Source organism: Acomys russatus, chromosome 24, assembly GCF_903995435.1.
Source record: "Acomys russatus chromosome 24, mAcoRus1.1, whole genome shotgun sequence".
Taxonomy (NCBI): domain Eukaryota; kingdom Metazoa; phylum Chordata; class Mammalia; order Rodentia; family Muridae; genus Acomys; species Acomys russatus.
In genome coordinates this window covers 27,177,449-27,190,037 of record NC_067160.1, presented here as the reverse complement: position 1 = coordinate 27,190,037, position 12,589 = coordinate 27,177,449, and the positions used below count along the sequence as shown (strand labels likewise).

Here is a 12,589-nt window from a genome sequence, read left to right as displayed (position 1 = left end):
CATACAACAAGGACATTTGCTCCACTATGTTCATAGCATCTTTATTTGTAATTGCCAGACTTTGGAAACAGCCTATATGTCCCTCAACTGAAGAATAGATAAAGAAACTGTGGTACATTTACACAATGGAATACTACTCAGCTATTGAAAACAAGGAAATCTTGACATGTGCAGGGAAATGGATAAAACTAGAAAAGATCATCCTGAGTGAGGTAACCCAGACCCAAAAAGACACATATGGCATATACTCACTTATAAGCAGATACTAAGCACATAACATGAGATAACCACACTACAATACAGAGACTGATGCACCAACCAAGGACCATGTATGATGTGGATCTAGACCCTCTGCACAGTTGTAGTAGATAGTCAGTACAGTCTCTTTGTGCGTCCCACAATATGGGGAGTAAGGACTACTTCTGACATGGACTCTGCCACAGAGGAATAGGATACAGGTAGTCAAGGTGAGACTTGATAGGTTGAGGTCAGATGTTAGGGGAGAAGGGCTTGCTTTTCTGAGAACTAGGGGAGGGAGGGACAGGGGAAGATGGAAGGAGGGGGTCAGTAGGGGATGAGGGAGGGGGCTGCAATTAGGATGTGAAGGATTAAAACTGCAGAACAGGAGGTAACTTATATTGCTAATCCCACTCCATGGAAATAGCTCTGAGATTGGCTGAGACGTGAATGTCCATGCATGTCCTCTTGTTGGCTGCAAAATCCCTGTGATTTATTATTAGATGCTATTCTTCCTATGGCATGAATTAAGATTTACAGATGTCCTTTTTCTGCTCGTACAAAGAGCAGAGAACTAGCCTTAATTGTTCTATGCATCAAGCACACCTTATACATTTATAATTTTAGGACTTTATAATGCTTGTGAGAAATTATGTTTTCAAAACAAAAGAACTGGACATTGATGCCGAATCAGACCTGATAGGATTCATTCCTCTCAGTATGCTGGACACTGACAGCCTGCATCCTTCATGCTTCAGCACCTTCATGTTTCTACTCTAATATATGGTACTATACCTATACAACTCAACTATAATACAAGGTTTAATTCCAATACTTTGAAAGTGCTATTGCAGGATGTTTAGCTTAAGTGAATTATACACATTAATTGTTAGTTGATCAAATCCTGGTCATATCAATTAGTAGTCTATTTTCATCACAAGAATATACATCCTAGGTGTAACATAAAGATAAGATTCTATAGAAAGATAAGGTAAAATAGTTAGATAAGGTCTTCAAAAGCCTCAAAGACATACAGAATATGGTATTTAAAGAGTCATTGACAATGAGACAGGTTAACTCCTGGCAACACCCAGCCTACCTCAAAGAGAATGATGAGCATCAAAGAACCTCCTTATGGAGATGGCTTCAAATGTGGCAAACCAGACACTGGGCAAAATGTCTTTGTTTCTTCCACAGACAGAATTCTGCCTAAAGATGGGCAAGTCTGGATGCAGGCAGAGTTGACAGGGTAAGCAAGTCCTCAATAGTTCTTGCCTCACAAAAATGTCTGTCAGATATATTGGGCCAGAAGGCTGAAGATGATATTCAAACGTTATAGAGTGTTTTGGGTGACTGCTCAGGCAGCAAACTGTCTCTGTCATCTTCTCATTTAGGAAGCTGCTAACTTGGACTCCCTGTATACTCAGGTAATTAATTTTATTCCTTTTCAAATCTCTGACGGGGTTGAAGACCAGGTAGTTTAGTTTTACAATTAAGCTTAGTTGTTTAGGGGCTAAGATGTTTTCAGGTCTAGACAGATGTTGTAAGCTGATAAGGATGAGGTATGATAGATATTGAGTTACATTCAGAATTTTAGACACAGCAAGATAGGAAAGACGTCTTCTTCAAGATTCCCAAATAAAAATAGCCAAACACTATGAATGTAACATTATACAATTCCCGATTGTGTCATGGCTCTTCTTGCTGTAGGTAGTTTATTGTATATATGTGTAATAATATAAATATAAAAAGAATAAAGGAATATCTAGTACTCAAAAATAGGGAATTTGTTGAATTTCTATGATAAAATCACATATACTGATATTCATGTAATAAAATTGGATGTAAAAGGATATTCAGTGCATGACTTAAAGCATGGAGAAACAGCACTGACCAAAAGCACAGGAAGAGGCAGGGTTCAAAATGGGGAGGCAGTAGATATAGGCATAGTTCCCCTTCTCACGAACAGTACACATACATCTGAAACATACACAAGACTTACTCTAAGGTCTCCCTTGGATTTAGATTAACTTCATTTCTTCTCTTTGATTATCGCTATTTTCACATTTTTCTGTAATGTAATTAATTCTGAATTCAGAAACAAATACACAAATTGAAATGTTCACAGTGCTAAAGCCCTCTTGAGTGGCATCAACAAAAACGATAAATGGAAATAATTAAGTTGAAAAATATGGTGCTAGAGTACTGGCTACTTTGTGAGGGCTCGTTGTTAAGCGGCATTCAGATTCAGATCTCAGAATATTAATTATGAGCCAACAGTATAAAATTTAATATACCTATCAACAATAAATTACAAATTGCTTGTTATCTTGCTATAGTCAGCTACACATTGACTTCAGATCTGACACAGCTAAATGGACCATCACACAATTATGTCTCATCCATATGATTAATTCATCCAAATATGAGGAAATTAAACCCACAATCTCTTTGGAGTAAAGTAAGCAATTAAACTCACCTTCGTGTTCTTAATGACACACAGCCTAAGTAGAATCCAAAGTGCTTTGCCAGCATGATGAATGAAGGGTGAGGCTTCGTTGTAGTTAGATGGTTTTTATGGTGTGTCTTAGTAAATTAGACCATCCTTTAAAGCCCTGCTGTCCAAGATGCTACCCACCAGACAGACACACGTGTGTGGTTTGACATGGCCACGTTAACACGCTCTGCAGTATGAGCATGCTTCAAAAACTACACGAAACAAAAGAGTGCGTATAATGGCTCATTAATGATTTTAAAACGTCTGTCGCATGTTGCAGTTCTAATATTTGCATTTGTATTTTCACCTTTTTAATTTTTTAATACAACTGGTTAAAATTTTTAATTGCATATGTGACTCATATTTCCATTAAACAGCACTGCCTTAGACTCAAGCTGGTTGGTATGTAAATAGCTTTCTTATTTAGCTGGGCATAAAGATCCCATCCATTGAATTGCTAAGGGTTCAAAACTAGGAAAGCTGCCCTCCTTCCAGCAGTTACTTAATGTGAAAAACAGTTCTCTTTGTCCCTTTGATTCTTCTATGGTCTGAGACAGGGTCTGGCTGTGTAGTCTAGGCAGATCTCAAATTCACAGACCTCCTTTTTCTGCCTCCCAAAAGCCAAGCTTACAAATGGGTACCTCACCTGACAAAACATACCTCTTGAAATGAGATAAACTAAGGGTTAATGTCATGGGTACTTGTCGCATCATGCAATCAGTACTCATTAAAGATTGATGATCTATTGAACTTTTAACTTAAGTTTTTGAATGTGTGACTTGCCTTAAAAAATAAGAACCAAATATGTCAAAATGTTTATAATTTCACTACCTGGGGTGACTATGGTTATTATTTATTTGAACAACTGGGTTTCCAGTCTTTTTTTCTGTGTTTGTACAGATGTGGATGTCATACTTTAAGAAATACCGAGAGAATTTATATTATATAGCCTGCTTTGTGACCTGCTTTGTACTTACATAACACATATTACAGCTATTTGTGTCATTAAAAATCCCTATGGATTAGAATCAGTGTAGCCATGTGCTGTATGGACACAGCGTGCCAGATGTCCCTGCTGCCTGACGCTTGGCTATTTAGGTAATGTCTTAGATTGCTCTCTATTGCTGTGGTAACATCATAGCCAAAAGCAAGTTGGGAAGAAAAAATTTATTTTATCTTACTATCTATAATCTGTCATAAAGGGAAGACAAAAAACTGGAGGCAGGAGCTGATGTAGAGGCTATGGAAGAGTCCTGTTTACTGCTTGCTCTCCTTAGCACCGTTAGCTGCTTCCTTATAGAACCCAGGACCACCCGCTGAGGGCAGCACCACCCACAATGAGGCAGGCACTCCCAAGTCCCTCACTAATCAAGAAAATGGCCCACAGATATGCCCACAGGCCATGTGACGGGACAGTTCCTCAGCTGAGGGTCCTTTCCCATGATGACTTTAGCTTGTGTCAAGTTCGCACATTAACCAACACAGGCAGCCTTGAAGATTTTGCTACTAGTAGTAAGATTAAAAAAAAATTAATTTAACATGCTTGAAGTCAAATAGTTATTTCACTTTAGTGATTTTTTTCTTTCACTATTATGAGATAAATATTATTTTCTCAATATAAAGATGTGTGTGTGTGTGTGTGTGTGTCTGCAAACATGTCCATGTGTGTATGTAGACCAGAGGCTGATATTGGATATGTGACATTCTTCATTTTTTTTTTCTTTTCTTTTCTTTTTTTTTTTTTTTTTTTTTTTTTGAGACAGGGTTTCTCTGTGTAGCCTTGGCTGTCCTGGCCTCACTTTGTAGACCAGGCTGGCCTCACTTTGTAGACCAGGCTGGCCTCACAGCGATCCACCCGCCTCTGCCTCCCTAGTGCTGGGATTAAAGAGGTGCTCCACCACACCAGGCCATTTTTCATCTTATAGTTTGAGCCAAGGTTTCCTACTGAACATGGAGCTCACCAGTTGTTTAAGACTAGCTGGCCACTAGACTATAGGGATCCTGCAGTGTCTACCTCCTCAGTGCTGGAATTGCAGATATGTCATCACACTTGCCTTTTATGTGGTTGCTGGGGACCTGAACTCGGGTCCTCATGCTTGTTTTTTATTGACTCTAGTCACTTTATTGACTGAATCATGTTCCTGGCCCCATATAAAGATTTCTGGTGCCATTGTGACCTTTGGGAAATATCTTCTGGCTTTCAAAAATATCATATGCCAGTCATATGTAAATAGCCATTCCCCTCATACTATTTTTAACCCTGGGTAAAATTATTGTATCTTTGGCCATTCTCATAAGGTAAATATTTGAGTCTTGTTTTATTTTTCATTTCTTTGTAAGTAGAGAGGTTCCTAAGTTTCTGACTCATTTGTGTTTAGAATTACAACTGAGGACTTCCAGGACACTGTGGCATCTCATTACCCAGCATCTGAGCCACATGCTCTGCAACACCTGCCCCCACTTCAGTTATAACAGCACATGAATCTCCTGTGCTAAGCCAAACCTCCTCAATCCCAGACATCCCTCAGTCAGTGCCTCCCCCCTCCCTCCATCCCTCCCCCTCTCCCTCCCTCCCTTCCTCCCCCTTTCCCCCCTCTCTCTATCACACACATACACTCACATTTCCCCCTTCCTTTCCTCCCTCCTCTTTCCTATCTTTCCTCTCCCCTAAAGTTTAGCCCTTACCTCATTATCCCCATGAGCATCAAACACATTGCTATTGCTCCCATTCTAATTGAAATTAAAATGTAAGTGAGCAGGGAGCTCAACAGCAAAAAGAGATCCTGCTTTCCTTGGCAGAAAAAAAAAGTCTCAAGTTGTCCTCATTAATTCTCTTCTATCCTTCCCCTCCCACTCATTCAGACCCACTCCAGTCAGCCATTTACATCGTCTTCTTCAATGAAAATGGCTACCAACAATCTTCCTTTAGAGCCAAACAGCTCTCAGTCATTTGTTGACATATGCAGCATTTATTCAGTGGGTCATCACAGGCTACTTTCTCCTCCTCTATCTGTCTCCCTTTCTGTCTCTTTGCATCTATCTATCTATCTGTCTATTATCTTCTATCTGCCTATCTAACAATCATCTATCATATCTATCTAACTGTCATCTATCATCTATCTATCATTTGTCTATCTATCTATCAATCATCTATATCATCTGACTGTCACTTATCTATCATCTATCTGATTGTCTATCATCTATCTATCTTTTATTTTTCTGTCTATCAATCATCCACCATCATCTATCTGACTGTCATTTATCTATCATCTATCTATCTATCATCTATCTGTCATCTATGAGTGTCTATCATCTATCTATCTATTATCTCTCTATCTTCTACCTATCAATCATCTATCATCATCTATCTGACTATCTGCATCTATCTATCTATCATCTATCTGAGTGTCTATCACCTATCTATCTATCATTTACCTGTCTGCCTATCTGTCTACCTTTTGTTGCTTCTCCCTCTTTTCTCTGACACTGTCCTGCTCACATGTCTGGAGCGGAGTTTTTGGCCTCTTTTCCTCCTGAATCATTGCTTTGGTGACCACATCCAATCTCATGTTAATGACTCACAGAGTATAACTCTAGACCAGATCTTCCCAGACTCTGAACTCACAAAGCCCAAAGTGTTTTCGTGGCTGCTTATACTCACCATGTCGGAGCCCGGGCACCTGATGCCTGCCCCCCTCATAGTCTGCTCACTCCCTTTTTCTTAGACTCCCAATCCGAGCAAGCCAAGTGAAGGAGGCAACAGCAGCTGCAGTTCCCTGGGCTTTTACTTTTGTAACTCTTGAAGAAAATCTATGAGCAGATGCCTTGGCTCAACCCCCAAATGGTGTCCAAGAGCTCAAGTCTTCCCACTACCTTGATCAAGACCACTGTCATCTCATCTGCTAATGTGTTTGGCAAAACGCCATCCAGAACAGATAATCTTGAAGGTTTTGCTACCAATAAGAAGAGAAAAAATAATATCTAACAGTCTTAAAGTCAAATATTTATTTCACTTTAATGATTTTTTTTTCCTTCAATGTTACTTCTGAAGAGACATATTATTTCCCCAATATAACGATTTCGTGTGTGTGTGTGAGTGTGTGTGTACATAGAGGCCAGAGCTGATGGTGGATATCTATCACTCCCCACTTTATATTTTGAGACAGGTCAATAACTTCCTATATGTCCAATCTTTTCTTGTACCCCACCCCCACCATCATTAAGCATAATAATTGCCAACATGCTCCTGCCACAACATGAACCAGGGCTTCTCACTTCTCCCTTATGCTCAACACCATCTAAGACAGTGGTTCTCAACCTGTAGGTCATGTTTCCTTTGAGTGTTGACTGATCCTTTCATAGGGGCCTGCTTATCAAATATCCTGCATATCAGATATTTACATTATGACTCATAACAGTAGCAAAATTGCAGTTATGAAGTGACAATGAAAGTAATTTTATCACAACATAAGGAACTGTATTAAAGGGTTGCAGCATTGGGAAGGTTGAGAACCACTGGTCTAAGAGCTTCAAGGTCACTTATATAAAAGATGAAGTTGGAAAATGTCTCTAAATACTCCATTTCTTGGGTGAGGATGGAGCTCATTGGTACATCACTGGCTGAGCAAGCATGAGGCCTTGAGTTCAAATCCATACAATATACACACATACACATATACCCATATACATATACACACACACACATTGACACACAAATACACACACACTCACACACATAACTTAAATAATAGTTCACCATTCACTCTGACCTCTTGAATGTCATCCAAATATTCTGCTGACATGCCTCCGGGTTCCTGGACACTGACTGGACTCTTGTTGGGCAAACTTACACCTCTCATTGAACATGACCTCTGATGTTCTGTGCCCAATGTCTGCATGACCAGCTCTCAAAACACCTCATGATTTCTCATCATGTCACCATCCAACTGTGACCTAGCCCCAACTTTTGTTTTGTTTTGTTCTTTTAATTTTAGAACTGCAATCTGCTTTCTAAAATCTCAAAATGGTCTCTATTGAGCCAGCCTTGTCTGCAGAGTGAGTGCTAGGACAGCCAGAGCTACATAGTAAAACCCTGATTCAAAAAACCAAAAACTAAACTGATAAATAAATAAAGTGTACACTCCCACAGATATGCACATACACAGACCAGGAGAACTCTTTCAAGACCCAATAATAAGAAGCAAAAAGGAAGATAATCATATTAAAGTAAATCAAGATCCGGATAAACTGGAAGTTCAATTAGAGTTATAATTAAGTATGTCACTCACTCTGCTACTTAGTCTATTTGTATGCCTTTGTGCTCATAGCTGCAGATGACTGCTACAAACCACCTTTAAATTCAAGTTATCTTTCTTCCCCTAAGAAATCACTCCTGAAAACCCACTGGGCTTTACCAGTACTTTCTCATTCACTACCCACATGTTCCTCTTTTCTTCTATTAATGTCTGCATGTAAGTCATATTTGGTTAGGGCATACATACATACATACATGTATGCCCTAACCAAATGTGTGTGTGTGTGTGTGTGTGTGTGTATGTGTGTGTGTGTGTGTGTGTGTGAGTATTTCTTCCCCAATACTGCTGGTCTTCTAAGAGACAAGGTCATCTTCTAGCCTCATCTAGAACCTTCTTCTTGAACCTCTTTCAAAAGAGCTTAGCAGAGACCATTGTCTATTAGGGTTTTCCTAATAAACATTCATCAAATAAAACACATAATTATTTATATTTAAAGCACTATGGGTAACATACAGAATACTGTAGGATTTATGAGATTTCTGCTTTTCCGCTTTTCCAGAAGAGACAGAGATCCACCTGCCTCTGCTTTCCAAGGGCTGGCACCAAAGGTGTGTGCCACCACACCAGGCTCAATAAAACTCTTATAAGCCTTGGTATGAAGGGAATATTTTGAAAGCAAGAAAAAGCAAAGCAAACATACAATATTCTTTCCCGTTCGGTGTATGGTGTGTATCGGTAACTCTAGCAGCACTTGGAAGGCCTAGAAGGAGACAATAGGTATGAGACCAGAGGACACCGCAAGTGAAGCCAAGCTAGTATGGTACAAAGTGAAATCCTGCCTCAAAAACCAATGGCCAAAGGTATAATGCAGTAATAGAACTCACCAAGTATGTGCACGGCCCTGGGTTAGCTCTCCAGCACCACAGGAAAGTAAGATAGTAAAGTAAAATATGACCGAATCTTGTTATTCAACAAACTAGGGCACAGCTATATTGACCCTATGACAGTCACGTGCAGCTAGAAGGCACTAAGTCAGAAGCATAGCAGCCCTGAACACAAAATCAACCTCAGCGTTCGGGAGTCAAGGAGTTCTAATGGATCACCTGCGTATGTCTTCTAACTGCAGATCAAGAGCTTCAAGTTTCTCTTGGTATTTCTCTGTAAAGTTACAGAACTCATTAAGGATTGCCGACTTCAGATCGGGGTATGGGCACTCCAAAGTTTCTAACTCCATGGGCTGCTTGCGGAGCAGGTCAGCCTTCTCTTCTGAAGAATAGTCTAGAAACTGAAAGGAATGATTATTTTATTTAACGAAACTGAAAAATGGGTGAACGAGTCAATTGCCAGTTACGTCACACCTACCGTCACACTCCAGTCCGAAAGGTCTTCTTCTATTTTCCGTTGCTCCTCGTTAAGTCTGCCAAAGGCAGCCTTGGACTGTTGCTTGACAAAGTCAACCTAGAGGATGTGTGGCATGTGGTCAGGCAGCGGGTAAAGTACTGCACTTCACCCAAGGTCCTTTCTATTGAAAGACACAGTCTCAGAAGCCAGGCGGGGGTGAAAATTAGAGGAGGGAAAAATCCTTTTGAAGATCTACGAAGGAGAGAGCAGCCAGGCAGCCAAGGCTCATCAAACAAGTCTCAGTGAGGATTCCAGACCCTTCACCAAAATAGGGCTCACCACGTAAGAGTCACAGCAGTGCTGTTCCGTGTCTGGAATCCTTGACTGGAAGACTTCAGTCACACTTTTGCTCTCAAGAAATCTTCCTGGTAGTCTATAGCTAGGTGTAGCTAATGCTTTGTACTAGCTATGAAAGCAGTGTAGCAATATAGACTAGCTGACAAGTGGGGAGACAAAAGTTCAGATCCTTCACCTACCACAGCAAGCTAGTAAACAAAGGCACACAAGAGGCATGCAGGGGAGGAGGAAAGAAGTGTGAACCACAGGGTGGCCGGCTAGGAACAATGGAGACTTAATGGGAGAAGGTACCATCCATCGGTCTGAGAACATAGCTATCCTAAGGAGTAGGTTTGACATGTGAAAGGCACAGCAAGAAGGTCAGCCTCTGTGGGACCAAGCTCACATGAAATGGGGACAGTGTCATGCGAGAGATGTGACTGAAGGAGGAGGGCGTAAGGACTAGGAAGAGCCTGGGGTGAATTTCGGTAGGCAGACACCTTGATTTCCCTGTCCTGGGGCAGAATCTCAAAATGTGCTGGCGGGAGGGGCAAGGATGAAGGCAGAAGGATGAGTCACAATGAGGGTGCCTAGACATATTCAAGCAAATGTTGACATTGAGGAGTTTCTACTTAACCGCACAAGGCAAGTATTTGCTTCAACTGCTCTATTTGGGACAAAAGTGAAATATTACATTATGTTTTTATTTCATTTTATGGGCAATGGTGTTTTCCTGCATTTATGTCTGAGTAAAGGTTGTCAGATTACCTGGAACTGGAGTTACAGACAGGGGTGAGTTGTTGCCATGTGGGTGCTGGGAGTTGAACCTGTGTCCTCTGAAAGAGCACCCAAGTGCTCATAACCACTAAGCATCTCTCCAGCCCAACGTGATGTTTTTAAAAGACAACATACTGACCTCTTCCAGAACCACTGCTGAGTTAAACCCCTTATGGCAGGGTACATGCTTGGAGGTGTGGCGCTGTCTCTTTAGGCCTCTTGTCAGTTGATGAATAGGGTAGACCACAGCCTTAAGATATGTGCACCACTGTTCTGACAGCTCTTTCTCTGTAGGAAGTGAAATAAGACACGTTCTTATTTTAAGTAAAGAACAGACTATTAGTTCATTGACTTTTTATCTTTGTTTAGAAAAAAAGCCAGACAGGTGTTACTTTTAAAAGAGCATGAAGTAGGGGCCCACTTTCATAGTTCCAAATAAAATTCCCCTTGATATGTAGGTTCAAAAAAAAAAAAAAAAAAAAAAAAAAAAAGACACTCACCAAAATTCATAAGCTCACAGAAACAATCACTTCCAATGCTCTCCTCATTGAGACAAGATTTGATTTCAGACTCCAATTTACATCTGAAACAGACATGACCTCAATCAATTTCTTTATAGTCATAAGTAAGTGGGGCAGGGACAGCCCATTGAATTTGGCCTAGTACATCTGCTCGCTTACTCGAGCCATGCACTGAGTTCCTAACATGGGCAGAAACAACAGCACAAGCAGTGTTCCCTGCAAGGACTTGGCAGCATGCCACACTAAGCACCCCCAGGCACCTGAAAGCCACCCCACCTGTTCAGTGTTCAGCTCAGAAAGACTCCCAAGGCAGCAGATTGGAGACAAGGGACAAGCAGTAGGAATGGTAGCTGAAGAGGAGGAGAGAGGCCAGCCGGGTCCTACAAGGAGAGCCATTGTCTAAGTCAGGCAAATGGGAGCAGAAGAACATTTTGTTTTTATCTAGGAATGATCAATAAATCTTTATAATCGTTTACTAAATTTTAAAAGATACAGTCATTTTTAGAGTAAAATCATAATAGCCTTTAGGTGGGCATTCAGCACAATTATATTTTTGCCCCTTGTTTGTGTAACTGAATCCAGGACTTGTTGTTAGCGTATACCTTAATATTAAAATGGCATGAGAAAATGGTAGTTATTATAATACTTTAATATGATTGTTCTTTTCATTTCACAATAAGTTTCTTTGACTACATGTGTTTATATAGTTGGAAGAACAGCATATTTAACAATTCATGTTGTAGTTTTTGTGAAGTCATTTTGCTTATCACTGATATTTTACACTATTTCCAAATAGTTTTCATAACTAATGCTGTAATATTGGTGAGTATTGACATGTACATGTGTCATCACCTTTTAGGCCAATTTATATATGTGAAAAGGTGAAAGGCTGTTGTGATGATACTTCTGTATTTCCCATTGGGTAGCTTTTTCCAGAAATGGGGGGAGGGTATGCATATGTATGTGCATGTGTGTCTACATGTTCATGTGTTTGAGTGTGTATACAGAGAGGCCAGAGGTCAACCTTCAGTGTCTTTCCTTCTTAGGCTTTGTCTGCCATTTTGAGACAGCATCTCTCACTGGCTTGTAGATCACCCAGTAGGCTAGACTGGCTGGCCGGCGAGCCCAGGGAGCCATCTGTCCTCTCCTCTGCAGCGCTGGGATCACTATTGCATGCTGGACTCTCAGCCTGTTTTACACCTGGTTTCTAGGGATCAAACTCAGCCTTTTGCTTAGCTAAGCGCTCTACCTCCTGGGCTCTCCCCTCTGGGCCCTCCCCACTGAGACCCCCCCCAACCCTCCCCCAATCCTTTGTTTCTAAGAGCTTATCTGCAACTCTTATGTTGAGCATGGCTGGTCTTTCGGTTTTTCATTTGTGTTTGTTTTAGGTTCTTTGGTGGGGGGGGGGGACAGGGTTTCTCTGTGTAGCCCCAGCTGTCCTAGAACTCACTCTGTAGACCAGGCTGGCCTCAAACTCAGAGATATGCCTGTGTCTGCCTTCTGGTTGCCATAATTAAAGGCTTTCAACAAAACTTCCTGGCATTTTTCCCCCTTGGGTGGGCGGGTTGGGATGGGTTGGGTGCATTTTTTATGAAGACAAACCAGAACTCACTTTAGAACAGACT

General features: G+C 40.8%; 1 protein-coding gene across 1 annotated transcript in view; it reads right to left on the bottom strand.

Moving 5' to 3' along the window:
• Ccdc148 (coiled-coil domain containing 148) overlaps window positions 1-12,589 on the bottom strand; it is a 169,314-nt gene that overhangs the window by 142,673 nt on the left and 14,052 nt on the right. The window contains exons 3-6 of the mRNA XM_051166767.1: window positions 10,944-11,026; window positions 10,583-10,731; window positions 9,352-9,447; window positions 9,093-9,274 (exon numbers count right to left, since the gene is read on the bottom strand). Of these exons, the coding sequence (XP_051022724.1) occupies window positions 9,093-9,274; window positions 9,352-9,447; window positions 10,583-10,731; window positions 10,944-10,953 (437 nt within the window). The 5' untranslated portion in view covers window positions 10,954-11,026. The remainder of the gene's footprint in view (window positions 1-9,092; window positions 9,275-9,351; window positions 9,448-10,582; window positions 10,732-10,943; window positions 11,027-12,589) is intronic.